Source organism: Hyperolius riggenbachi, chromosome 6, assembly GCF_040937935.1.
Source record: "Hyperolius riggenbachi isolate aHypRig1 chromosome 6, aHypRig1.pri, whole genome shotgun sequence".
Lineage (NCBI taxonomy): Eukaryota > Metazoa > Chordata > Amphibia > Anura > Hyperoliidae > Hyperolius > Hyperolius riggenbachi.
The window spans coordinates 23,985,303-24,013,275 of record NC_090651.1 but is presented as its reverse complement, the minus strand read 5'-3'; the positions used below and the strand labels follow the sequence as shown (position 1 = coordinate 24,013,275).

The 27,973-nt window shown below is 46.3% G+C and overlaps 1 protein-coding gene and 1 long non-coding RNA gene across 3 annotated transcripts in view; one reads left to right on the top strand and one right to left on the bottom strand.

Moving 5' to 3' along the window:
* Positions 1–27,973, bottom strand: part of LOC137520728 (cytochrome P450 4A12A-like) — an 89,199-nt gene that overhangs the window by 2,010 nt on the left and 59,216 nt on the right. Inside the window, exons 9-11 of the mRNA XM_068239026.1 lie at positions 26,009–26,142; positions 15,875–15,939; positions 3,526–3,608 (exon numbers count right to left, since the gene is read on the bottom strand). Of these exons, the coding sequence (XP_068095127.1) occupies positions 3,526–3,608; positions 15,875–15,939; positions 26,009–26,142 (282 nt within the window). The remainder of the gene's footprint in view (positions 1–3,525; positions 3,609–15,874; positions 15,940–26,008; positions 26,143–27,973) is intronic.
* Positions 1–27,973, top strand: part of LOC137520732 (uncharacterized) — a 55,083-nt gene that overhangs the window by 25,399 nt on the left and 1,711 nt on the right. The window contains exons 1-3 of one of the 2 annotated variants that reach the window (XR_011021921.1): positions 17,412–17,551; positions 18,806–18,924; positions 20,472–20,575. This is a non-coding gene — a long non-coding RNA (uncharacterized lncRNA). Of the gene's footprint in view, positions 1–17,411; positions 17,552–18,805; positions 18,925–20,471; positions 20,576–27,973 lie in introns of those variants that run through there. The other variant, XR_011021922.1, reaches the window with a different exon arrangement.

Genomic DNA, 27,973 nt, shown 5'->3' with positions numbered 1-27,973 from the left:
CCGAACACCTGATGGTGTTCGGCCTTTTAAGTTCGGGTTCGCCCCGAACTACTAAATGGCCGCGAACAGGGCCGAACAGGGCCCCTGTTCGGCCGAACAGGGCCCTGTTCGGCCGAATACTGACCCCCTATGGGGTCGCAGGCATAAGGGGGGAGCATGCCCCCCCGCGTTGAGGGAGGCCGGGCAGCGGGCGGTTCAGCAGTAGTACCGTACTACTGCTGAACCGCCCGCTGCCCGGCCTCCCTCAACGCGTCACTCTCCGGACTCCTCCTCCTCAGTCACTCACTAAACAGTGCCGCCCACTGCCAGCCACCCACTACCACCAGACCGGTACTGTTTTACTTCATTAAACTTTTGTATGGGGAAGCGGGCAGAGGGGGGAGCGCTAGCGGAGGGGGTGGGGGGAATTTCCGACCCCCCCGCGATCGGGGCATGCTCCCCCCTTATGCCTGCGACCCCATAGGGCCCCCAAAAGCGGGATGTTCGGGGAGTTCGGGGTTCGGCCCGAACATGCCGAACATCGCGGCCATGTTCGGCGAACTTTCCCGAACCCGAACATCCAGGTGTTCGCCCAACACTAGCTGACGGGCTCCAGAGAGCCACTTCTAAATACTGCTGCTTCTTCTGAGGTCTGGCTGATGACTTCCACCCTTTACTTTTATTTGTAATGTATTGTCATATTATCTAACTGTATGCTGTATATAGGCCTACGGGCTACGTAGTATAGATGGAACATAAAAGAAAACCTGGTTGCCATGCAATGGAACCAAGAGCTGTAACGCAAGAGGACTTACTAAAGAACAATTGCTTCACTGTGTAGGGATGAGCATATGTATATCTGTTTACTGAATAAACTCCTTGAAACTGTGATGACGCCTAAGAAGTTCTATCGCCTATGCTGCTTGCTGTGATGAGAGTTAAGTTATCACACTTCCTGTGATATGGTGCCGAACGAAGGTGTAGTGTTGTTGCCAATAGCAACCAATGTATAGATTCTTACAAAGACCTTTAAAATTTTGAAGAAAAACAATTTTTTTAACCAACACAGTGTCAGGGCCGGATTTGTACTTTCCAGTGCCCTAGGCCTGCTGTCATCTACCGAAAATCGTAAAATTTAAAGCACACATACAAATAAGAAGTACATTTCTTCCAGAGTAAAATGAGCCATAAATTACTTTGCTTCTATGTTGCTGTCACTTACAGTAAGTAGTAAAATCTGACAGAACCGAAAGGTTTTGGACTAGCCCATCTCTTCAAGGGGGGTTCTCAATGTTTTGTTTTGTTTCAAAAGCACTTAAAGAAAACCTGTAATGAGAAAAACCTCCCCTGGGGGGTACTCACCTTGGGTGGGGGAAGCCTCAGGATCCTATTGAGGCTTCCCCCGTCCTCCTCGGTCCCAGGGCGGCGGAGAAAATCCTCTCGGAATTACGGGGATGTAAATATTTACCTTCTTGGCTCCAGCACAGGCGCAGTATCGGCTCTCCAGAGATAGGCAGAAATAGCTGATTGCTGTCCGGCCGCTCTATTGCGCAGGCGCAAGTCTCCTTCGCTTGCGCAGTAGAGCTGACCCGATGGAGATTGGCTATTTTCACCTATCTCCGCGTCGAAGAGCCGCAACAGCGCTCCCACGGGAGCCAGGAAAGGTAAATAAGGATTGCGGGACACTCCGGGGGAGCCAGCGCTGGACTGCCTGCATCTACAGCAGAGGGGGAAGCCTCATTGGGACCCTGAGGCTTCCTCCTACCGAGGTGAGTAACCCCCAGGAGACTTTTTTTTGTTACAGGGTCTCTTTAATGAATGGCAATTTCTCTGTCCAACTGCCAAAAAAGTGTGCAGCAAGCAGGGAGGCTGGCCAGCATCTTTGTATAAATCCTTTTCAGGGAATGTCTTCATAAAGAATAAAGGCCATGCTGAGAATCCCCCATGGAGAGACGGACTAGATCAAAACTGGTTGGTTCTGTCACATTTATACTACCTACTGTAAGTGACCGCAACATAGGAAAAATGTTATTTATGGCTCATTTTACTCTGGAAGAAACTTCTTCATACTTCTTTGTATGTGTTTATGTGTACTGTATTTTAACCACTTCGCCGCCCGGGTACAGGATATCTACGCTCCTTTGGACTTCAGTTCCCCGCCCGGAGCGTAGTTATACGCACCCCCCACCGCTACCGCCGCTGCTGTCCGCGCTCCCTCTCGCACTTACGCGCACTCCCGCGATCGTACACGCCGCCGCCCGCTCGCCCGGTGATCAATGAACGGGAAAATCCATTCCCGTTCGTTGATCTCTGCCCCCGCAATGATCAGCATGCTTCTATGAAAAGCAGCGCGACCATTGTGAAAAGACTCAGTTTCCCAGCCTCCCTTCCTGCAAGCGTCCTTCCGACGCTTGTAGGACGTCTGAAAAAAAATGTGGCCATCTTGTGGCCAAAAAGTAATATTACACCCAAAAACATTTTTCACATACACATACATTATTTACACTATTAATTTTAACTCATTAACTCCCACACTCCCCAATTGTTACCAATATTTTTTTTTGTAATATTAAAATAAATAAAAAAAATTACAATAAAAAAAAACTTAAATAGTTACCTTAGGGACTGAAATCTTTAAATATTGATATCAAGAGGGTATAACACTGTTATTTTATAAATTATGGGCTTGCAATTAGGGATAGATGCAAAACTGAAAAAAATGCACCTTTATTTGCAAATAAAATATTGGCGCCAAACATTGTGGTAGGGACATAATTTAAATGGTGTAATAACTGTGACAAATGGGCATATAAGTTACATGGATTTTAATTATAGTAGCATGCATTATTTAAAAACTATAATGGCGGAAAACTGAAAAATAATGTTTTTTTTTCCAAATATTTTCCTATTTTCCCATTAAAACACATTTAGAATAAAATAATTCTTGGCATAGTGTCCCACCTAAAGAAAGCCTAATTGGTGGTGAAAAAAACAAGATATAGATCATTTTATTGTGATAAGTAATGATAAAGTTATAGGCGAATGAATGGAAGGAGCGCTGAAAGGAGAAAATTGCTCGGATGCTGAAGGGGTAAAACCCCTCAGTTGTGAAGTGGTTAAGTTTTACAATTTTTCGCAATAGTGGTCCTTTTTAAGTTACATAGTTTGGCAAAAAAAAATCCATCCACCACAGGGGGTAACTATAAGGGAGTAGCCACTGCGATTGCAGGGGGCCCAGTTCAGTAAGGATGCCCCAAATACTATCCTCGATTCCCTCCGATGCAAGGCTCCTCTCTTCCGTTCAGGTGTTTTTGTGTGTACATTTGTCATGGGTGTAAAGATCATGATTCTAAGATGGGCTCCTAGGCTGAGAGGGTCACCAGGGGAGGCAAGGGAAGGGGCAATGACATTGGGGGACCCACCAAAGTTTTGCTGGGGGCCCCATGATTTGTAGTTACCGGTCCATCAACTTGAACAAGAAAATATACCGTAGGTAAAGCAGTTCCTGGAAAGACAAGGAAAGGTTTCTCTTGCTGATCTATATACCTTGTTCCAGCGGAGAAGGGAAGGAAGGCGTGGGAGTGTCTGTTAGAAGGATTGTCCAAAGAAAACCTCAAGGGGTCAAATACCTGATAACAGAAAGAGAATCAGAATATTCTTCATCATTTGGTCTGCTTTATAGGAAACGCAAAACACACAGAAAATGTCAGATCACGCAGCATCGATATTTTAATCAACATTATGCTACGAAAGGGAACCTGAAGTGAGTGGAGTATGGAGGCTGCCATATTTATTACCTTTTAAATAATGCACATTGCCTGGCTGTCCTGTTGATCCTCTGCCTCTACTACTGTTAGCCACAGACCCTGAACATGCATGCAGCATGCAGATCAGATGTTGGGCCAGATGCAATAAACTGCGTAAAGTTGCATTTCATAGTGGCAATCCTTAGAAAACAGTTTCCTTACTTACTCTAGAGTAACCAAGCAGCTCAGGGTGACCCAAACTACTAGGAATGTATAGGGGGATAAGAGGAACCAAAAAGCCCTCCTACTAAAAAAGCAAAGCTTGGTGTAATTGCCTTCTTAAAACAGAAGGAAATTTGCAATAATTCAGTTATAAGTGAACATTTGTGGTTACCCACAATGCACTGCCACTAAATTTGCAAATTATCCCTTTTCACCCTTGTTAAGCAAAGCAAGCATCCAGAACCGCTGGTGTATAGCAAGCCTAAAAGGGATAATTTGCATATTTAGTGGTAGTGCATTGTGGGTAACCACAAATGTTCACTTATAACTGAATTATTGCAAATTTGTTTTAAAGGGATACTGTAGGGGGGTCGGGGGAAAATGAGCTGAACTTACCCCGGGCTTCTAATGGTCCCCCGCAGACATCCTGTGTTGGCGCAGCCACTCACCGATGCTCCGGCTCCGCCTCTGGTTCACTTCTGGAATTTCAGACTTTAAAGTCAGAAAACCACTGCGCCTGCACGCCCGTGTCCTCGCTCCCGCTGATGTCACCAGGAGTGTACTGCGCAGACACAGACCATACTGGGCCTGCGCTGTGCGCTCTTGATGACATCAGCGGGATCGAGGACACGGCAACGCAGGCGCAGTGGTTTTCAGACTTTAAAGTCTGAAATTCCAGAAGTGAACCGGAGGCGGGGCCGGAGCATCGGTGAGTGGCTGAGCCAACACAGGATGTCTGCGGGGGACCATTAGAAGCCCCGGGTAAGTTCAACTCATTTTTCCTTCCCCCCCCCCCCCCCCTACAGTATCCCTTTAAGAAGGCAATTACACCATTACTTACTCTAAATACACCTCTCTGGCACTGCAGCTGTCCTTGGTAGGTTTTGGGGCTCCATATCAATAGAGTGCTTGGGGTCCCATGTAAAACTCGAACCAGGGCCCCAAGCTACTTAGGTATGGCAACTTTACGTAATGTATTGTATCTGGCACATGTGACTAAAGTCTGGCCCAGCTAGCTACATGTTTGTTTCAGGTGGATGATTTAGATACTACTGCTGCCAAGAAGATCAGCAGGACAGCCAGGCAACTGGTATTGTTTAAAAGGAAATAAATATGGAAGCCTCCATAGCGTACGTAGAATAAAGGCATACGAGAATTTGGGCACCTGGTAATGCCAATAGTGGAAACCTACAGCCAAGGTGGGGTTCGGCTAGCTATATAATAGCCAATCCCTGGTCACCCTACTGCTGCCAATATCCTACATTTCCAGCACTCAGCTATACTATAGTCAAGTCTCCACCACTATCTCCGGTGCCTAAATAAACCTCCAGGGTGTCCATTAGAGAAAACATGCACACAACAGGATCACCATATCGCTGGAGTCAAAAGGCGCTTTGCTATACTATAGCCGAGCGCCCACTACAGCAGCACTGCGGATACCCATAACCAGAGTTCGGCTACTGTATTGTTTAGCCTAACTTTGGGCCTTGCATTCAAATTACCTTGCTGGGGCCACCATAGTCGCCAATCAGCAGGCGCGCCATGCACCCAAATTCTCTGCTTCAGTCTCCATATTTCTCTCACCTCAGGTTACCTTCAATTACTGCAAATTTATAACCAAATGGATAAAAAATGGGATTTCATATTTTGCTATAATGACATGATATATTTTTTGTGATGTTGTTACCATTTTTTTCAGAATATAAGACACACTTAAGTCACTGCATCTTATATTCCAAATACAGGGAGTCCCTGACTTACGAATGGCCAACCTTTAATGTTGCCAACCTTCCACATTATTTTTTACTGACAAAGATATAAAATTTACTGACAAAAGATATTTATTACTGAAACATACCCCTGCGAAGTAGAAATTGGGCGCAGCCACGCAACAGAACATGGGAGTGTCATGGGTGGAGCTGAAAATACATGACCTTAGCAGTGGTGTAAGTGAGTTTGAGAACCACCGTAGTGTTTTCCCTAAAATACACATCTGACTCCTCTCTGGGCTCCCTGCATATCACTAGAATTTTGCATCATCACTATTAATTTAGAATCTTGTAGGAGAGGCAAGTGGGACAGTTAAATAAGATAATGCACAGAATCCAACTGTTAGCTTTGTACATGTGTGTTGACATTTACCAGTCCAGTAGGGAAAAGCAAGCATGACTGCATAAATCACTGTAGATCTCACATCAGGCAGCTGTGGGCTGCAGTGGTAAGTGGAGGGGGTGGAGTCTGGCCAGCGGGAAATAAAGGGGAGGCTGGAAGGGACAAAAGCTATGCTGCAGTTGGCTGGCTAAGCCAAGGAGCAGGACTGACTGGAGACAGTCTCTGTCAACTGAAAGGCAACTATGGAGGTACTATGTGCAGTGCCTGCAGCGGCCAGCAGATTGCAGTATAGAGACCCGGGTGGTGCACATGCCTCCCTCCACTAAGCTTCTGCTCGCTTCAGGGCATAAGTGATGCTAGACATTCCATACATCAGGCCAGGCACTTAGACAGGAGATCTGAGCACATAGCCAAGGCTGAAAGTCGCTGAAATCACCCTCCAGGCTCTATGCCTATGCCGGTATGTTGCCCGTCCCAGGGCCGGATTTAGGCCAAGGCCACCTAGGCCATGGCCTAGGACACCACAGGAACAAGGGCACCAAAGCAGCAGGCTAAACTGGTGCAGCATTTGCAAGCTTGCAAATGCTGCAATGCAGAGAGATCACCTGGCCGCGGTACTCTGCTGCTAGCCGCCTGTGCAGCAGCCACCTTGCTCTCGCTCTCTGTGCACGTTTCCATTGTGGCCGGCAGCTATGGACTTGGGCAGCATTGGAGACAAAAAGGAAGAGGAAGCTTCTGCACTGGAGACGAGGGGAGAAATGAGTGACAGTTATGGGTGCTGCGGTGTGAAGGCGAGCTGGCTGCCTATACTAAATGGGGTGAGGAAAGGAGGGATTAAGGGAGTCATGTGGCTACTTATACTAGAGGGAAAGTGGGGAGTGATCATCTGGCTACCTATACGTGGGAGGTCATCAGGCTACCTATACTAGAGGGAAAGGGGGAGGGGTCATCTTGCTGCCTATGCCAAAGGGGGGGGGGGCTGGTGACAGTGGCCTTGGGCGGCAAAGAGTACAGATCCGGCCCTGGCCCGTCCCCTACCTTAGCCTGTCACTCCTGCTCTTCCCTTCTTTCATCCCTAATCCCGGCTTGTCATGCAGTGGATGGAGCATTCCTTGACTGTGATTGCTCCATCCCCACCTCCTCTGTGAAACCTTAGCTCTTCCCTGCGCTAGCTCATGTCATGCAGTGGATGGAGCATGTAAGTCTCGGCTAGCAGCCCCGCCCCTGGCCAGAAAATGTTTTTATGGACACTGCCATGATTGCCACGGATTTCACAGGCGAGGATAATTAACTGTACATTTATGGATAATCCGTAAATATACGGACAGTTGGCAACACAGCCACCGATACGAACAGCCACAATGTTTGGGATGCCCTATATTGTCCCCGCGTCTCCTCCACTCCCCCCCTCTTCCCGTCCACCACTCCCCCTGAATAGATGAAAACAGTGGCAGAACAGCTCGCTTATTCCATCAGAGCCTGCGGTAATCAGACACCTCTCTTCTCACTCACTGCTCCCCAAGTGCTAGCTTCTGATCACACAATCAGCAGAAGCCAGAACTAGGGGAACAGTGAGCAATAGGAGAGGTCCTGTGCTGCTGCTGCTGCTTTAACTTATTCAGCGCGAGCAGTGGAGGATGGGGGGAGGAGGAGACATGGGGGACAGAAGAGGACACATGAGGTACAGAAGGGGACAGAGGGAGGCTCCTGGGTGATAGAAGGGGACACAAGTGGGACAGAAAGAGAAGACATGGGGACAGAAGAGGACACATGAGGTACAGAAGGGGACAGAGGAAGGCTCCTGGGTGATAGAAGGGGACACAAGTGGGACAGAAAGAGAAGACATGGGGACATAGGGGGACACAGGAGTTACAAGGTGGACACAATAATTGGGGGAGAACATCTACAAGCCGCTTCTGGACCATGCAGGCACCAGGTTTAGTTTTTTTTTTGTTTCCTGGTTTTTGCCCTCTATCTTATAGTCCAGAAACATGCATCTTATAGTCCAGAAACATGCAGTATTACTGTATTTGGGGGGGGGGGGGGGGGGGCTACAAGGCTCACTTTTTCTCCCCCAAAAGTGGAGAAAAAAAAGTCCTGCATCTTATAGTCCAATGGCATTCCTGACTTGTGAACGTCTGCCAATGCTAACCTCCAACCCGCTGCAATGTTGGGGACTCCCTGTACTGTGCCCATGCAGAGGGGGACACAGGGGGACACAAAGGGGCATAGAGGAAGACACAAGGGGGACACAGGAGGACACAGGGAGACACATGAGGTACAAAGGGGGCATAATCTACAAGATGCCACTTCACATTGGATGCAGCAGGTTTAGTATACTGTATATGTTTTCCCCTGGTTCTTGTTCTCTAAACCTAGGTGCATCTTATAGTTAGAGTTTGGCCGAACGGATCCATGCGAACTTCAGTGGTTCGCGTTCGCGTCCTGCAGGCGAAGTTTTGCGGAAGTTCGGTTCGCCCCATAATGCACCATGAGGGTCAACTTTGACCCTCTACATCACAGTCAGCAGGCCCAGTGTAGCCAATTAGGCTACACTAGCCCCTGGAGCCACTCCCCCCCCCCCCCCTAATAAAAGGCAGGCAGCGGCGGCCATTACGCTCACTCGTGTGCCTGCGTTAGTGAGAGTAGGGCGAGCTGCTGCACACTCTCTCATAGGGAAAGATTAGTTAGGCTTAGCTTGTTCCTGGCTGCATACCTGTTCTGTTCAGTGAGCCCACCATACCTGTTCTGTTCAGTGAGCCCACTGCATACCTGTTCAGTGAACCTGCCACTGCATACCTGTTCTGTGAACCCACCACTGCATACCTGTACTGTGAACCCACCACTGCATACCTGTACTGTGAACCCACCACTGCATACCTGTTCAGTGAACCCACCACTGCATACCTGTTCAGTGAACCCACCACTGCATACCTGTTCAGTGAACCCACCACTGCATACCTGTTCAGTGAACCCACCACTGCATACCTGTTCAGTGAACCTGCCACTGCATACCTGTTCTGTGAACCCACCACTGCATACCTGTTCAGTGAACCCACCACTGCATACCTGTTCAGTGAACCCACCACTGCATACCTGTTCATTGAACCCACCACTGCATACCTGTTCAGTGAACCTGCCACTGCATACCTGTACTGTTCAGTGAACCTGCCACTGCATACCTGTTCTGTTCAGTGAACCCACCACTGGATTCCTGTTCAGTGAACCCGCCACTGCATACCTGTTCTGTTCAGTGAACCTGCCACTGCATACCTGTTCTGCGAACCCGCCACTGTATACCTGTTCTGTTTAGTGAACCCGCCACTGTATACCTGTTCTGTTCAGTGAACCTGCCACTGTATACCTGTTCAGTGAACCTGCCACTGCATACCTGTTCTGTGAACCCACCACTGCATACCTGTTCTGTTCAGTAAACCCGCCACTGCATACCTGTTCTGTTCAGTGAACCCGCCACTGTATTCCTGTTCAGTGAACCCGCCACTGCATACCTGTTGTGTTCAGTGAACCCGCCACTGTATACCTGTTCTGTTCAGTGAACCTGCCAATGCATACCTGTTCGGTTCAGTGAACCCGCCACTGCATACCTGTACTGTTCAGTGAACCCGCCACTGTATACCTGTTCTGTTCAGTGAACCTGCCACTGTATACCTGTTCTGTTCAGTGAACCCGCCACTGTATACCTGTTCTGTTCAGTGAACCCGCCACTGTATACCTGTTCAGTGAACCTGCCACTGTATACCTGTTCTGTTCAGTGAACCCGCCACTGTATACCTGTTCTGTGAACCTGCCACTGCATACCTGTTCAGTGAACCCGCCACTGTATACCTGTTCTGTTCAGTGAACCTGCCACTGTATACCTGTTCTGCTCAGTGAACCCGCCACTGCATACCTGTTCTGTGAACCCGCCACTGCATACCTGTTGTGTTCAGTGAACCCGCCACTGTATTCCTGTTCAGTGAACCCGCCACTGCATACCTGTTGTGTTCAGTGAACCCGCCACTGTATACCTGTTCTGTTCAGTGAACCTGCCACTGTATACCTGTTCTGTTCAGTGAACCCGCCACTGCATACCTGTACTGTTCATTTAACCCGCCACTGTATACCTGTTCTGTTCAGTGAACCTGCCACTGTATACCTGTTCTGTTCAGTGAGCCCGCCACTGTATACCTGTTCTGTTCAGTGAACCCGCCACTGTATACCTGTTCAGTGAACCTGCCACTGTATACCTGTTCTGTTCAGTGAACCCGCCACTGTATACCTGTTCTGTGAACCTGCCACTGCATACCTGTTCAGTGAACCCGCCACTGTATACCTGTTCTGTTCAGTGAACCTGCCACTGTATACCTGTTCTGTTCAGTGAACCCGCCACTGTATACCTGTTCTGTTCAGTGAACCTGCCACTGTATACCTGTTCAGTGAACCTGCCACTGTATACCTGTTCTGTTCAGTGAACCCGCCACTGTATACCTGTTCAGTGAACCTGCCACTGCATACCTGTTCAGTGAACCCGCCACTGTATACCTGTTCTGTTCAGTGAACCTGCCACTGTATACCTGTTCTGTTCAGTGAACCCGCCACTGCATACCTGTTCTGTGAACCCGTCACTGCATACCTGTTGTGTTCAGTGAACCGGCCACTGTATTCCTGTTCAGTGAACCCGCCACTGCATACCTGTTGTGTTCAGTGAACCCGCCACTGTATACCTGTTCTGTTCAGTGAACCTGCCACTGTATACCTGTTCTGTTCAGTGAACCCGCCACTGCATACCTGTACTGTTCAGTTAACCCGCCACTGTATACCTGTTCTGTTCAGTGAACTCGCCACTGTATACCTGTTGTGTTCAGTGAACCCGCCACTGTATACCTGTTCTGTGAACCTGCCACTGCATACCTGTTCAGTGAACCCACCACTGTATACCTGTTCTGTTCAGTGAACCTGCCACTGTATACCTGTTCTGTTCAGTGAACCCGCCACTGCATACCTGTACTGTTCAGTGAACCCGCCACTGCATACCTGTTCTGTGAACCTGCCACTGCATACCTGTTGTGTTCAGTGAACCCGCCACTGTATTCCTGTTCAGTGAACCCGCCACTGCATACCTGTTGTGTTCAGTGAACCCGCCACTGTATACCTGTTCTGTTCAGTGAACCTGCCACTGTATACCTGTTCTGTTCAGTGAACCCGCCACTGCATACCTGTACTGTTCAGTGAACCCGCCACTGCATACCTGTTCTGTGAACCCGCCACTGCATACCTGTTGTGTTCAGTGAACCCGCCACTGTATACCTGTTCAGTGAACCTGCCACTGCATACCTGTTCTGTTCAGTGAACCTGCCACTGCATACCTGTTCTGTTCAGTGAACCCGCCACTGCATACCTGTTCTGTTCAGTGAACCCACCGCATCAGTGCGCATACCTGTGCAGTTAAGTGAACCCACCTACCTACGTGAGTGCACGCAGTGTGATATACCACTCCGTGCATACCCGATATGGACAAAATAGGTAGAGGAAGAGGTAGTGCCAGAGCCAGAGGAAGGCCACCCGGTAGGTCTGTGCGAGGTCGTGTAAATGTAATTTCGTGTGGACCTGGCCCACAGTACAGTGCTCGGAAGAAGGCACGTCCCATCACCTCCCAAGATTGTCAGGACGTGGTTGAGTATTTAGCGACACAGAACACCTCATCTTGCTCAGCCACCAGCGCTACTACTAGCACCACTTCCGCTGCATTTGACACTTCGCAAGAATTATTTAGTGGTGAAATCACTGATGCACAGCCATTGTTGTTACAGCCAGATGAATTTTCACCAGCTCATATGTCTGAGTTACGCGGCAACACTATGGATGTAACGTGTAAGGAGGATGAAGGACCTACTGATGGTGCATGTTTGGATTTTTCTGAGGCAAGCGAAGCTGGGCAGGATGATTACGATGATGAGGATGATACGTATCCTCTGTATGTTCCCAATAGAGGAGATGAAGAGGGGGACAGTTCAGAGGGGGAGTCAGAGAGTAGTAGGAGGAGAGAAGTTGCTGAAAGAAGCTGGGGCAGCTCTTCGTCAGAAACAGCTGGTGGCAGTGTTTGGCACCATGTATCGCCACCTATGTACAGCCAGCCAACTTGCCCTTCAACATCAGCTGCTGAGGTCCCCATAGTGCCCACATCCCAGGGTGGCTCAGCGGTGTGGAAATTTTGTAATGTGTGTGCCTCAGATCGGAGCAAAGCCATCTGTTTGCTCTGCCAACAAAAATTGAGCCTTGGAAAGGCCAACACTCACGTAGGGACAAGTGCCTTACGAAGGCACCTGGAGAAAAGGCACAAACAGCAATGGGATGGCCACCTGAGCAAAAGCAGCAGCAGCACACAAAAGAAAAGTTACCCTCCTTCTCCTCTTCCTCCTTCAGGTGCATCATCTGCTTCTGCCGCTTTCTCCCTTGCACCTTCACAGGCACCCTCCTCCACTCCGCCTCTGCCCTTGAGCGCTTCCTGCTCCTCTGCCCACAGCAGCAGTCAGGTGTCAGTGAAGGAAATGTTTGAGCGGAAGAAGCCAATTTTGGCCAGTCACCCCCTTGCCCGGCGTCTGACAGCTGGCGTGGCGGAACTGTTAGCTCGCCAGCTGTTACCATACCGGCTGGTGGACTCTGAGGCCTTCCGTAAATTTGTGGCCATCGGGACACCGCAGTGGAAGATGCCAGGCCGCACTTATTTTTCTAGAAAGGCCATACCCCAACTGCACCGTGAAGTTTAGAGGCAAGTGGTGTCATCTCTTGCGAAGAGCGTTGGGTCAAGGGTACACCTGACCATGGATGCCTGGTCTGCCAAGCACAGGCAGGGACGCTACATTACGTACACAGCCCATTGGGTCAACCTGGTGAACGATGGCAAGCAGGGCGCAGCGGACCAAATTCTGACACCTCCACGGCTTGCAGGCAGGCCTCCTGCCACCTCCTCTCCTCCTGCCACATGCTCTTCGCTGTCCTCCTCCTCCTTGGCTGAGTGGCAGTTCTCCTCTCCAGCTACACAGCCCCAGCTCCGCAGGGCCTATGCTGCATGCCAGGTACGACGGTGTCATGCCATCTTAGACATGTCTTGCCTCAAAGCAGAGAGTCACACTGGAGCAGCTCTCCTGGCTGCTCTTAAGAAACAGGTGGATGAGTGGCTGACCCCGCACCACCTGGAGATAGGCAACATGGTGTGCGACAACGGCAGCAATCTGCTTGCCACTTTGCATATGGGGAAGCTGACACACATACCCTGCATGGCACATGTCATGAATCTAGTTGTTCAAAGATTTGTGTCAAAGTACCCTGGCTTAGCGGATGTCCTGAAGCAGGCCAGGAAGTTCTGTGGGCATTTGAGGCGGTCTTACACAGCCATGGCACGCTTTGTGGAAATTCAGCGGAAAAACAACTTGCCGGTGAGACGCCTGATCTGCGGTAGCCCGACTCGCTGGAATTCGACCCTGCTCATGTTCTCCCGCCTGCTAGAACAGAAGAAAGCCGTCACCCAGTACCTCTACAACTACAGTAGAATGAAACAGTCTGGGAAGATGGGGATGTTCTGGCCCGACAACTGGACACTGATGAGAAATGCATGCAGGCTCATGCGGCCGTTTGAGGAGGTGACCAACCTGGTGAGCCGCAGTGAGGGCACCATCAGCGACTTAATTCCCTACGCTTACTTTTTGGAGCGTGCTGTGCGTAGAGTGGCGGATGAAGCTGTGAATGAGCGTGACCAGGAACAGTTACGGCAGGAACAGGCATGGGACCAATTTTCATCAGACCCAGCTGTTTCCTCAACACCTGCGGCAGCACAGAGTGGGGAGGAGGAGGAAGAAGAGAAGTCGTGTGCAGAAGACGAGTCAGACTCAGAGGATGATGAGCAAGGTGTTTCTTTGGGGGAGGAGGAGGAGGGGACGGCGGCAGGAGAACAACCGCAGCAGGCGTCGCAGGGGGCTTGTGCTGCTCAACCTTCCCGTGGTATTGTTCGCGGCTGGGGGGAGGAGGTTGACTTACGTGACGTCACTGAGGAAGAGCAAGAGGAGATGGATGGTACATCTGGATCCGACTTTGTGCAGATGTCGTCTTTTATGCTGTCCTGCCTGTTGAGGGACCCCCGTATAAAAAACCTCAAGGGGAAACCTCAAGTGGCCACACTACTAGACCCTCGGTACAGGCACAAAGTGGCGGACCTGTTACCAACTCACCTGAAGGTGGAAAGGATGCAGCACATGCAGAACAAGCTGTCAACTATGCTTTACAATGCCTTTAAGGGTGATGTGACAGCACAACGCCAGCAAGGTACCACTGCCACTAATCCTCCTCCCGTGTCCACGCAGTCAAAGACAGGACGCTCCAGCGATCTCATGGTGATGTCGGACATGCGGACGTTCTTTAGTCCAACGCCTCGCCGTAGCCCTTCCGGATCCACCCTCCACCAACGCCTGGAACGGCAGGTAGCCGACTACCTGGCCTTAAGTGTGGATGTAGACACTGCTGTGAACAGCGATGAGGAACCCTTGAACTACTGGGTGCGCAGGCTTGACCTGTGGCCAGAGCTGTCCCAATTTGCCATCCAACTTCTCTCCTGCCCTGCCGCAAGCGTCCTGTCAGAAAGGACCTTCAGTGCAGCTGTAGGCATTGTCACTGAGAAGAGAAGTCGCCTAAGTCACAAAAGTGTTAAGTACCTCACCTTTATCAAAATAAATGAGGCATGGATCCCGGAGGGCTGCTGCCCGCCCCAAGACTAAGTCAGTCCCCGCACACACAGCATCTCTGCCTGCACGCCGTGTGACTGGCTGCCTGGCCTGCCCCAAGAAGACTAAGTCGCTCCCAGTCCCTCCACACAGCATGTCTGCCTGCAGGCCGCTTGACTACCTTCTCCGCCACCACCAACAGGGTCCGGGACTCCAGGCGGATTGCTGAATTTTTTAGGCCGCTGCTAGCAGCGGCCGCTGTAATAATTTTTCTGGTGCGTGTACATGACTGCCTAATTTTTCTGGCTGCACTGCGGGCAGCTGCAACAACAAAAGAAAAGGCATGTACATGCGCCCATCCCCCTTCGTGATCATTACCTTGCCGTGGTGAAGGGGCTTGCGTATCACAATGAAGCAATGACCGGCGCCTAGATGAGTGTCTCGGGGGGCACACCCACGATAATAAGGTCGTTGCCTCATTGTGGTCAGACCAAATTTGATCAGCTGGACAGTCACTGTTCTGTCATTCAGCTACATCAGCCAGGCGACCATATGGGCTGTAAAGCCACCAAAACCTGCACCCTCGCCATGGTGCGCACCAGTCCAGCACGGCCGTCACTACACAAACAGCTGTTTGCGGTGCGTTACACGGTGAGTTTGGTGTGTCAGTGTGAAGCAGAACTCTAATTACACTCCCTGATTGATGTATACACATGCAAGATGTTTTAAAGCACTTTAGGCCTGTCATTTAGCATTCAATGTGATTTCTGCCCTTAAAACTCTGCTTTGCGTCAAATCCAGATTTTTCCCGGGGACTTTTGGCGTGTATCCCACTCCGCCATGCCCCCCTCCAGGTGTTAGACCCCTTGAAACATCTTTTCCATCACTTTTGTGGCCAGCATATTTTTTTTTTTTCAAAGTTCGCATCCCCATTGAAGTCTATTGCGATTCGCGAACTTTAACGCGAACCGAACCTTCCGCGGAAGTTCGCGAACCCGGTTCGCGAACCTAAAATCGGAGGTTCGGCCCCACTCTACTTATAGTCTGAAAAATACAGTCGTTATTATTGTACAAGTTTATGCAGGTACAGCAATAGGTTACCTCCGGGTCATCCCACAGGATGGGGCATCTGTTAACCAGGTATATACTCAGAAAAACTATTATACCTGTAAATAAAACAAAAGAGAAAAACAGGTTTCAGAAGCAAAACACAGCTCATTATCCATTTATCTCAGGTAAAAGGTTATTGTCAGTGGCTTCTCTAGGCCAAATTATTTGGGGCACATGTCCAGAACACTTTACATGGTACCCCAATACTCACAACCATTCACAAGAAAGGGCCTCTTTTTTTTGCCATGTGATGGTGTTTTTCACCTAAAAAGTGCAGGCAAATGCAAGGGGCGGGAATCAGGGGTCCAGCTAGGCCCAGGTGAACGAAGCAGCTGCTTGCGGCCTCACCCACAGCAAGGTCCTCCCATGCTGCCAGGCTGCCCTGTCTGTGACTTGTATGGGTGTCCCTACCTCCTCAGATCAGTGGCAATGTGAACAGCGGGCAGATCGATGCAGTGACCATGGAGGACACTTCGATGGGGAAGTGAGGTCATTGCTTATTTCCTGCTGGGTGGCATTCATCCCAGGTGCCATTCAGTTCATGATGCCAGCTACCAATGCTACAATACAACAAAAGCATCCATGACACAAAAACAATCATGAGTAATCCAGCTCCATATACAAATAATAATTTTTATTAAGGAAAGTATAATAATAAGTAGGGTTAGGGTATGTATTATGTATTTTGGTTGTTCAATAGGGCTTGTGTGTGCCTGCAACGCGTGCAGTTTGTTATTTATATGTTTTTCACTTCTATAAGTAATTATTTCATGCACATATGCATGTACACAGAGCCACATTTTTAGACATATTGTGATCACCTTCAGAATATTAATTTTATGCTGCAGATGTAATTTGTACATTTTCCACAAGATGTCACCAGTGTGCACGATGTGTCCTTGTTTGCATACATTTATATTTTATGCCGGTGCTTGTTATCATATGGCAGCATTTTTGGATTATTATTACTGTGAGTTTCTTAGACATTGCTCCTATGTGTTTTTCCCTTTTTTATTTTGTATATTATACATTATCATTATTTCTTATTGTAATCCTATTGCTCCTTTCATAATTATGATTGTATTGTGCGCTCTCCCAGGGGTGGGCTGATCTGACAGTGAGGCTTGGTTTGCAGTGGTTGTGGGATTGAGTTATGATGCGTGGCTACAGTGGGCGTGGCCACACCCACCAGAACTCGGCGGCTCCGGGCATTTAAAGGGGCACTGTTGCTAAATGTATCTTTTTTAGACCCTTTAGCATACATATGTGTAGTTGGAGGATTGATTTTTCCACATTAGGCACTCTTTTGCAAATGTATTTGTTTTCTGGCAATAAACATTTAAAGACATGCATTCACGTCAGTTGTTGTAGCTTTCCGATGCCAATGCAGCCTATACCATTGTGTAATAGGGAGGCATCCTGTCCCAGGTAGTGAGTGGCCGTTATCTTCCACCCCTCTGGCCATCTCATTTCTTTTCTCCCACCTTGTAACTGCACTATTGAGCAGTTACTGAGCTCGCAGCAGCAGCCATAAAGAGATGGACGCAGCCTACTCCGTGCTGCGTAGGATGTTGCTGTGAGCGGCTGCGTGTACTCTGCCCGGCCGCCAAGGACCCCCTTTACCTATGCAGGCAATGAAACGGACACCAATTGTTGTCCGTTTCCATGGTAACCTGACTGGCTTTTTGCTCTGCGCAGGCTAGCGGTGGCATCAAAGAGCTCACACAAGCGCTGTAGCTGTGTGTTGCTCTCGATTGTGCATTGATCTTTATTCATACAAAGTATATATACACATATATATACCAGTATATATAGTTATATGTTAATATTTCAACAACAAAATTACTTTTACTTTATTTAAAAACAAACATTTATTTATGTATTGTTTGTTTTTAAATACATTTGCAAAAGAGTGCCTAATGTGGAAAATCAATCCTCCAACTACACATATGTATGCTAAAGGGTCTAAAAAAGATAAATTTAGCAATAGTGCCCCTTTAAAGAGACACTGAAGCGAAAAAAAAATGATGATATTATGATTTGTATGTGTAGCACAGCTAAGAAATAAAACATTAAAATCAGATACATCAGTCTAATTGTTTCCAGTACAGGAAGAGTTGAGAAACTCCAGTTGTTATCTCTATGCAAAAAAGCCATTAAAGGGAAGGTTCAGGGAGGGTGGTTAAAAAATAAAAATCAATTTCCTCTTACCTGGGGCTTCCTCCAGCCCGTGGCAGGCAGGAGGTGCCCGCGCCGCCGCTCCGCAGGCTCCCGGTGGTCTCCGGTGGCCGACCCGACCTGGCCAGGCCGGCTGCCAGGTCGGGCTCTTCTGCGCTCCAAGGCCCGGCACTTCTGCGTCCCACGCCTGCGCAGTACAGCCCGGAGGACGTCCGATGACGTCAGCGCGCCGGCGTGGGACGCAGAAGTGCCGGGCCTTGGAGCGCAGCAGAGCCCGACCTGGCAGCCGGCCTGGCCAGGTCGGGTCGGCCACCGGAGACCACCGGGAGCCTGCGGAGCGGCAGCGCGGGCACCTCCTGCCTGCCACGGGCTGGAGGAAGCCCCAGGTAAGTGGAAATTGATTTTTATTTTTTAACCACCCTCCCTGAACCTTCTCTTTAAGCTCTCCGACTAAGTTAGTCGTGGAGAAGGCTGTTATCTGACTTTTATTATCTCAACTGTTCCTGGATTATTTACTTTTCCTCTGCTAGAGGAGAGGTCATTACTTCACAGACTGCTCTGAAAGAATCATTTTGAATGCAGAGTGTTGTGTAATCTGCACATATTATAGAATGATGCAATGTTAGAAAAAACACTATATACCTGAAAATAAAAGTATGAGAATATTTTCTTTGCTGCTAATCTTCTAGTAATTATTCATAGTACACAACCAATTCATTATATCATATATTTTTTTCGCTTTAGTGTCTCTGTAAGTGAATTATCGCAGTATTTCCGATATCTCCGACGAAGGACAGGGGACCGATACGCGTGAGAGAGGCGCGGTATCTGGGTCTTGGTGTGCGGTCTCCTTTTCCCCCAGGGTGAGTGCACAATCTAAACATTTTAGCACATATACTGCATTTGTATCATTGGGCTATTACGCCCGGACACGCTACCGTGCGGCATTGTCAGCCGCCGTGTTTGTTATGGTTTGTATATGCGCTCTTACTACAATTGTTTTCACCTAGTTAGGGATTGGATATAACATTATTGGTGATTATTTCTGCACACCTAATGTACCTATTTGCTGCCCTCAGTTTTTAATTGTGAATTCCTTAATAAAGATTATTTGTATATGGAGCTAGATTAGTCATTATTATTTTTGTGTCATGGACGCTTTTGTTGCACTGTATCAGTTTATTTGCCCATAGACACCGATTTTGGTTTGAATGTAGCGTTGCTCTATTTTTTCTGATTCACCAGCTTCCAATGCTCTTTCCTGCTGTTTTGGCAGCAGAGACTGCTGCTAGTGGGTAGAGTTCACACATAGCGCCACCCTTTCTTCATCTCAGGTGTGACGTCTCCATGTCCAACTGCTCCAGCATGCAAAAATCCTGTTGGCCTGCTGTCATTTTAATTTGTAATTCATTTTGCATGTAATCCATCTGTAATTGTGCACAGTTTTGCCTAATTTCATGCCGACTTTAGCAAAGCCCCCACACATGCCATTATCACCAAAATTGCTATGTATGTTAAGGGGAATATTGGGAACAAATCACACATTTTTCAAAAAGACCTTGTAGTTTTTGAGATAATTGATTTTGAAAATGCAAAGGGAAAAATGATTTTCAACCAGTTCAGGATCACAGTTTTTTTTCCCCCTTAAAAATCAAAAAAAATTCACATTTCAGCGCTCCTCCTAAACATTCACCGATTACTTTATTCTTACTTACCACACTGAAATGATCTATATATTTTTTTTCGCTACAAATTAGGCTTTCTTTAGGTGGTACTTTTGGTTAAGAATAATTTTTATTTTATATGCATTTTAAAGGGAATAATAATAAAAAATAATTCAGTTTTTCGGCCATTATAGTTCTAAAATAAAACGTGTGGATGTGGATAAAACCCACACATTTTATTTGCCCATTTGTCCCGGTTATTACAACATTTAAATTCTGTCCTTAGTACAATGTATGGTGATAATATTTTATCTGGAAATTAAGGTGTATATTTTCGGTATAGTGATTTTAATACTATATCACTAATTACAAGCCTTTACTTGCAAAATTAACAGTAATATACCCTCATGCCATACAAATTTGAAAAAAATCTCTAATGTAACCATTTATGTATTTTTTTATTATGTAATTTTTTTAATTTTTTTACAAGTGTTTTATTTTTATAACCATGGGGTAAGGGTGGAAGGTTAAAATTAAAAATCTGTTTAATAATAATAATTATGTTTTTAATACTAATTATTTTTTCAGTTTAATAATTGTGTATTTGGTTGTATTTTTACTTTTTGGCCACAAGATGGCTCTACACTTAGTACCCGATTAGATGGGAACTAATGAATGTATCTGTTTACATTCACTTAAAAAATAAAAGCAGACGTCTTGCTGATGCGGGCTTTTATTCATCGCAGGCACTGAGGTTTGGGAACAGCTGTTTCCCATTCACAAATCCCAGGATGGCAGGATCATGACGGCGAAGCAAACAGAAACAGTGTGGTGGTCTTGAATGGCGGCGGTAAGTAAACAATATGCATATCTATGACCCTGATCTGCAAGTGAAGTATACAGGGCGAAGATATGCGTAGCAAAGATCTGAAAGTAGTTGAACTCAGAAAAAGTTTAAAAACCCTTTTTGTTTGCCTTTTCCAAATCGGCACAAAATTACGCAAAATGTTGTTTAATTTTGCAAAATTTCAGATGGATTACGCAAAATCAATTGCATGTTTAAACCATAATTACATATGGCTGTTATTGCAAAAAATTACGTGAATATTTTGCGTAATTGTAATTAGCAGATTGCAATCATCACTAACCTTAAATTCACAAAAAGCTTTTCGTGAAATTCACAAAAAGCGATCACAAAACGATCATATATTCAGCAAAACTTCCGCGATAACGTCCGAGGCATCTATACTCTGTACTTACATGGGTCTAAATAGTCCTGCTTCCTATGTGCCGAAGGATGAGCAGCAGGCTCCTCCCACACCTGACAGGTTTAGGTGATGTGCTCTGTACTGCATCATCAGACACGGTTAGTATAATGACGACACATAGGAAACCTGCAGTTTACAAATGGGGACGCTGAAGGTGGAAGTTGAATTAGCTGAAAAGGTAAGTATGGTGCCTATCATTTCTATTATATGCTGCCAAATTATGTTGTTTGAGGGATAACTTTGCCTCTGTATTCTGTACTCTGTCTTCTTTAACTGCTTCTTTAAAGCGGAATATAACCCTGCATTTCAACTTTGCTCTAAAACATTATTTACAGCATATTATATGCAACCAGCATTTCTTTTTTACTAGACCAGCATTGGAAGGGTTACACACAGAGCTTTAAAATTCCACGGAGAGAAATGCTGCCGCAGCCGAAGTTTAGATAGATACATTTAAGTAAACAATGTAAAAAGTGGTGAATGTTACACACACTCTGGCTGTCTTCCAGCTCCTGCACAGTCAGAGAGAGTGAGTCACATTCCACACTTGTTACATTGTGTTTACTTAAGTGTATCTATCTAAACTTCGGATGTGTCTGCATTTCTATCCACGGAACAAGCTCTGTGTGTAACTGTCAGAAATGTTGAAGTTACCTCTGCTGCTGCGGGAAGGGGCGCCGCCGCTTCCGCGTCTGACGTCACATCGCCCGCAGCCGCATCCCCGCAGGCTCCCCGCCGCAGGCCGGGCATCTCTTCCCTACACGCAACAGGCGGCGTGATGACTCGCCTCTCAGCTGACCATGGCCGCCGCCTTCGCAGTGCTGATTGGTCGACTTGCTCTGGGCGGGCCATTTGATGTAGCTGCGTGTATTTAAACACTGAGCTGTCAGTAGCTCATTGTCTGTTGTTGCTGAAACTTTGCAGTGAAAGCTCTCAGACCTTAGTCAGATCCGTGTGTGTTTGATCCGGCAGGACCCCGGGGATTCACACGTAGCTTAGGAAAAAACATATTATTGTATTGATTTATTGTGTATGACCTTTTGCCTGAACCTCTGATTATTCTCTGCCTTCTGTTTCTGTACTTCTGCCAATCTGATCTGCTGCCGACTTTAGCTCGTTCTCTGACTCTGATTTAGCCTCCTGATTCTGTACCTTTACCCATCTGATCTGCTGCCGACCTCGGCCTGTATTTTGACTATGATTTTGCCTGACAATTCTGTACCGATTCTGACCGACCCGTTACCGACCTCGCTTGTACGACCACTCTCTGCATTAGTGATAGCCCCAGCCACCAAGGGCTATCACTAAAGGAGTACTCCTGAAATTACTGTGCACCAATTCACGTGTGATCACACTCTGAATAAAGTACTGACTACTGTTCTGATAGAGCACGTTCTGATCATCAGATACGCCACTGATCATTACAGCAACCCTTCCAATGCTGGTCTAGTAAAAAAAAAAAGCTGGTTGCATATAATATGCTGTAAATAATGTTTTAGAGCAAAGTTAAAATGCTGGGTTATATTCCGCTTTAACTCTGTATCTGCTTCTTTCACTAATTTATTCTCCTATTTGTACAGGTGAAACTTGAAAATTTAGAATATTGTGCATAAGTCCATTTATTTCAGTAATTAAATGTTGTGGATGAATTAGCTGATTGTTGTATTGAATTAGTCTGGCAGTTTGAGCCTAGAATATTCAACATTTTCACAATATTGTAATGGTCCGAGATTTGGATTTTGGGGTTCTCATAAACTGTAAGGCATAACAATCAAAATTATCTCACTAATATTATATATGCGAAAGTTTGAATGCTTGGATATTTGTTACTCAATCACGCAACAATGGCTGAACAGATTTGAATAAATTTTCGCACACAGATAGTACATTACATAGAATAACATAAAGGATACTTTTAATTCCCATAACCAAAAATTTGGAGGAGCCTAATACAAATTTCACTGGGAAAATGTAAACTGCAGCCATTCTTACACTGTTTATGGTAGAGTTCTCAAACTTTTGCACAGCTGGTCACTGCGTGACTGAGATTAATATTTAGGAAAGTGGGTGGAGCCTAAAAAACCCAATCAAAATTCACCTATTGATTTTCAAGGGGAATATTTAATTACTGCCATTCTTGCACTGTTAATGGCACAAGCCTCAAACCTGATACAGTTGGTCATTGGGGGACTGGGGTTCAAATTCAGAAAAGGGGGTGGAGCCAAAAACAGCCAATCAGATTTGTTTCATTTCAAAGCAAATTATTGATGCCATAAACTGCAAAGCTCACAAACTACTTACAGTTCATTGCAAAAGTATTTAGCCCCCTTGAAGTTTCCCACATTTTGTCACATTACTGCCACAAACATGAATTCATTTTATTGGAATTCCGCATGAAAGACCAACACAAAGTGGTGTACACGGGAGAAGTGGAACGAAAATCCTACATGATTCAAAACATTTTTTACAAATCAATAACTGCAAAGTCGGGTGTGCATAATTATTCGGCCCCCTTTGGTATAAGTACAGTCAGTTGCCCATAGACATTGCCTGATGAGTGCTAATGACTAAATAGAGTGCACCTGTATGTAATCTAATGTCAGTACAAATACAGCTGCTCTGTGACGACCTCAGAGGTTGTCTAAGAGAATCTTGGGAGCAACAACACCATGAAGTCCAAAGAACACACCAGACAGGTCAGGGATAAAGTTATTGAGAAATTTAAAGCAGGCTTAGGCTACAAAAAGATTTCCAAAGCCTTGAACATCCCACGGAGCACTGTTAAAGTGATCATTCAGAAATGGAAGGAGTATAGCACAAATGTAAACCTACCAAGACAAGCTCTTCTTGTTCGGCCTGTGAGTTTAGGTGGACGGCCTGTCCACCTAAACTCACAGGCTGAACAAGAAGAGCGCTGATCAGAAATGCAGTCAAGAGGTCGGTTAAGGTTAGGTGTGAGGAGGGGAAATTGGTTTAGGTTAGGCATTGGTAGTGGGAGGGATCAGTGTAGGCTTAGGTTTAGCTATAGTGAAATATCGGTATTTACTGATATTTTACTATCATTTTTCACTTCAATAACAAAATATAAGTACATTTACAGATATTCTGCTATCAGGATTACTGGTAACACAAATTTCCGGGCGCCTTTTCGACATACACCTTTTACAAGGAATAAGTATCTTGAGTTTCAAGTTTCAGATATTGGATGAAACATAGGTCATTCTTTTTCCATAAAAATCTTTGAATTTTATTTCACAATACAGATATTAATTAACTTGTAAAGTAAAAAAAACCCAATAGGTACAAAGCCACGCTGGTCATCATTGTAAACAGTAGCAAGTTCCATCAGATAATGCCTTTTCAGTAATGGGATACGACAACATTACAACATCGACCGACCTCCAAGTATGTAAGCTAAAGGCCTTCTACAATATATGTCAGGGGGGAGGAAGTTCCTTAAAATGGATCAGAGATGAACTTTTACTTATTGCATAATTGTGTTCCGTTCCTATTGTTTATAGGGCATTCCTCAAACCAAATACTTTTTTGTTTTTGTTTTAATACTTTAACTCCCTATAAACTAAACAAGCCACACCCACACATTTTTAGAGAGCCAAGGCACTTTCAGACAGTCGCAAGGGCTCATGGGAGCTCAGTCTGGGCAAGAGGAGGGGGAGGTATTACTAGCCAGAGATTTGAGAGGCAGAGGGGAGGAGGAAGGAGGGGGGAATTAGGTTTTTGTGCTCAAGATGCAGATAAACCTGCCTCTGTGTAATGTTTACAAACAAAATGGCTGCTGTCATTGTATCACAGGAAGAAATAATCATATTCTATTAAAGCTGTTTGCAGCTAGGTTTGCTGTGTAAACTATCTACACTTTAGATAATATATATAGCCAAGTTACTTGTTATAGTTAGTTTTTCATCTCGGATCCGCTTTAAAGAGAAACTGTAACCAAGAATTGAACTTCATCCCAATCAGTAGCTGATACCCCCTTTACCATGAGAAATCTTTACCTTTTCTCAAACAGATCATCAGGGGGTCTGTTTGGCTAATATTGTGATGAAACCCCTTCCCACAGTGTGATGTCAGGACCATGGTCCTGGTCCTGACTGTTTCCTGTTTGTAAACCTCATTGCATTGTGGGAAATAGCTGTTTACAGCTGTTTCCAACTGCCAAAAAAGCAAGCATCAGCTACTTCCAGTGACATCACCTGCCAGCATTAAAAAAAATGTCACCATGTGATAAATATCAGAATGTAAATCAGGGAGAGAAAAGATTTTTCAATTGGAAAACACTGACTAAATCATTTATACATAATTATTGTAAAAATGAAGCACTTTTTTTTACATCATTTTCACTGGAGTTCCTCTTTAAGCTCCATACTCACCTGAAGATGGATCGGGGCACCTCACAGCGCCGCCTCCTGAGGAACAAGATTCCACGATCCATCTACCTACCCATGGGAACACGTAACGGCACAAATGGGAAGTCAAGCGATTAAGGTACTTTGGGCGGGAGTCGTTGGAGATAATAAAGATTGTTGCGCCCCTGTACCCTCATTGCAAGATCGTGGAAATGATTGCTCAAAAAAATTGCCGGTCAGCAGAAAGATTGCCTTGAAAATCAGGTAGTGGGTATGTGCCTTGAAATACAATATATAACCAACCACATATATAGAGGAGCCGAGTGGATACTTACCTTCACTCTCATGCTGAAGCCTCCATCTCCTCAACTCCTGCAATGGTGATCCTCCCTTGTGCAGAGCCTGGACCATAATGACAGCCTTGGATGATGAGGAGCAACACACATAAAACTACACCACCCAAACCTGTAATGATAGTGCATCACTGCTGTCTCCTGCAATGTATAGGAAGCAGAACTGTTAAGTCCTATGGGATGATTGGGGCATCCTACTAAGTATACAGGGCACAGGCCCCAAATAAAATGTCCTGGCAGCGCCACCATTCTGTGAAGTCCAGCTGTCCTTTGAGGAGCAGCGGTGTTCACTTACCTTTAGGCAAGCTCCGCCCATCAGGAAAGGTGATTGGTGAGGTAAGTTCTCGAGCAATTAATGGCACCGGTGGATAGAGACGCATGCTCTCCTTAATACACATGGTGCAATACGGCATATTACCCAGATCCTCCCTAAAAACACACAAGGGGGAGATTTGATAAATATTTTACTATTAACTTATCAACAGTGATATATAACTGATCATTTTTCCACCATCTCTATCGTCTTTTCTCTGCCTGATACAACAATAAATATCAATAACACCTCCTAAAACCCTAGTTCCCCAAGCACATTGCTTAGGATATTTGATTCCTCTTTCTCATTTATCCCTCACATTCACCCTCTAACCATTTCCTGACAGCTCAAAAACGTATCTTGCATTCTACCCTTTCTCACTCATGAGACTCCTAAAATGCTAATTCATATCCTTATTATATCTTTCTTACCCTTCTCCGTGGCCTACCTGCTAACAGACTAGCGCCCCCTACAGTCTAAGGGCTCGATTCACAAAGCGGTGATAACCCAGTTAAAGACTTTAGGCGTGATAACCATTTTTATCATGCCTAAACTCAGTTTAGGCATGATAAGTTTAGGCATGATAAGTTTAGATAAGTTTATACCGCGCGCAAAGTCCCGCACGCAAAGCAGCGCCATTAAACTCTATGCAAAGTGCACCAGACTTTGCTAGCGCAAAACTTTTGATCAGCTGTGCACTGCTGTACTAACCCAGTTGGTGCTTAAACTTATCACGCCTAAAAACTTATCACACCTAAACTTATCATGCCTAAACTTATCACACCTAATCTTATCATGCCTAAACAGAGTTTAGGCATGATAAAGGGCTTTTCACTAGCGTGCTAACTGTTAGCACTGCTTTGTGAATCAGGCCCTATGAGTCAGCTACTGGACTCATTCACCTTTCTTCTGACTCCTAATCTGCTGCTTCTGTCATCCAAGCTCTTCATTTGATGCCAATTAACAAGAGACTCTACAGTATATCACAATGTTAAAGCACACATCCATACAAGAAGTTCATTATATTCTATTATATAATACTAGCCGACCCGCGGCGTAGCATACGCTGCATAAAGGGGGAGCGTGCAGGAAGGGGGTATTGGGCAGAGTGGCGGGGTGGGGGGCCGGGCCCCCCCCCCCATCTGGGTCCCCCATCTGCGCTCCCCCTCTAGCTTCACTTCAGCTGCAGCTGCCGCTATTAGTAAGAGGCAGTGGGCGAGGATGACTCACCTCTTCCATGTTCCAGCAATTTCCTGCAATGCCACCCACTGTATTGTAAGTGGATGGCATTGCAGGAAGTGACAACAGTAGAATGCACGCTGGAACGCGGAAGAGGTGAGTCATCCCCGCTCACTGCCTCTTAGTAATGGCGGCGCCTGCTGCTGAACTTAAGCTAGAGGGGGAGCGCAGATGGGGGACCCAGGTGAGGGAGGAGGGGTCCTACCCCTCAACCCGCCACATTGCCCAATACCCCCTTCCTGCACGCTACCCCCTCTAGCTCGTAGCTCGGCGGCCCCCCACCCACAGCTGGGGGGGGGTTGGGGCGTTGAAAAGTCTAGGACCGGCCCTGGGGGCAGGGCACTACTTCTTTTTGCTCGAAGGTTGAGGCACTTAGCCTATTATATATATAGATCCTTCACAAATAAATGCAAATTTAGGATCCTGCAGAACATTAAGCGCAACAGTGTCGGGGTGATATATATGCTGTGGTGTCACTGTGGGAAACAGTATATGGGCAGAACCACAAGAGCATTGAAAACTAGGGTAGAGGAACACATTAGGAATATTAAAAAGGGATTACGTGGACACCGTGTATTAGAACATTTTAGAACACATTATGACAGTGATGTGGGAGGATTATATTTTTGTGGACTTGAAAAGGTAAAATACAATTGGAGGGGGTGCCACAAAGTAAGACAAATATCAAGGAAAGAAACTAGATGGATA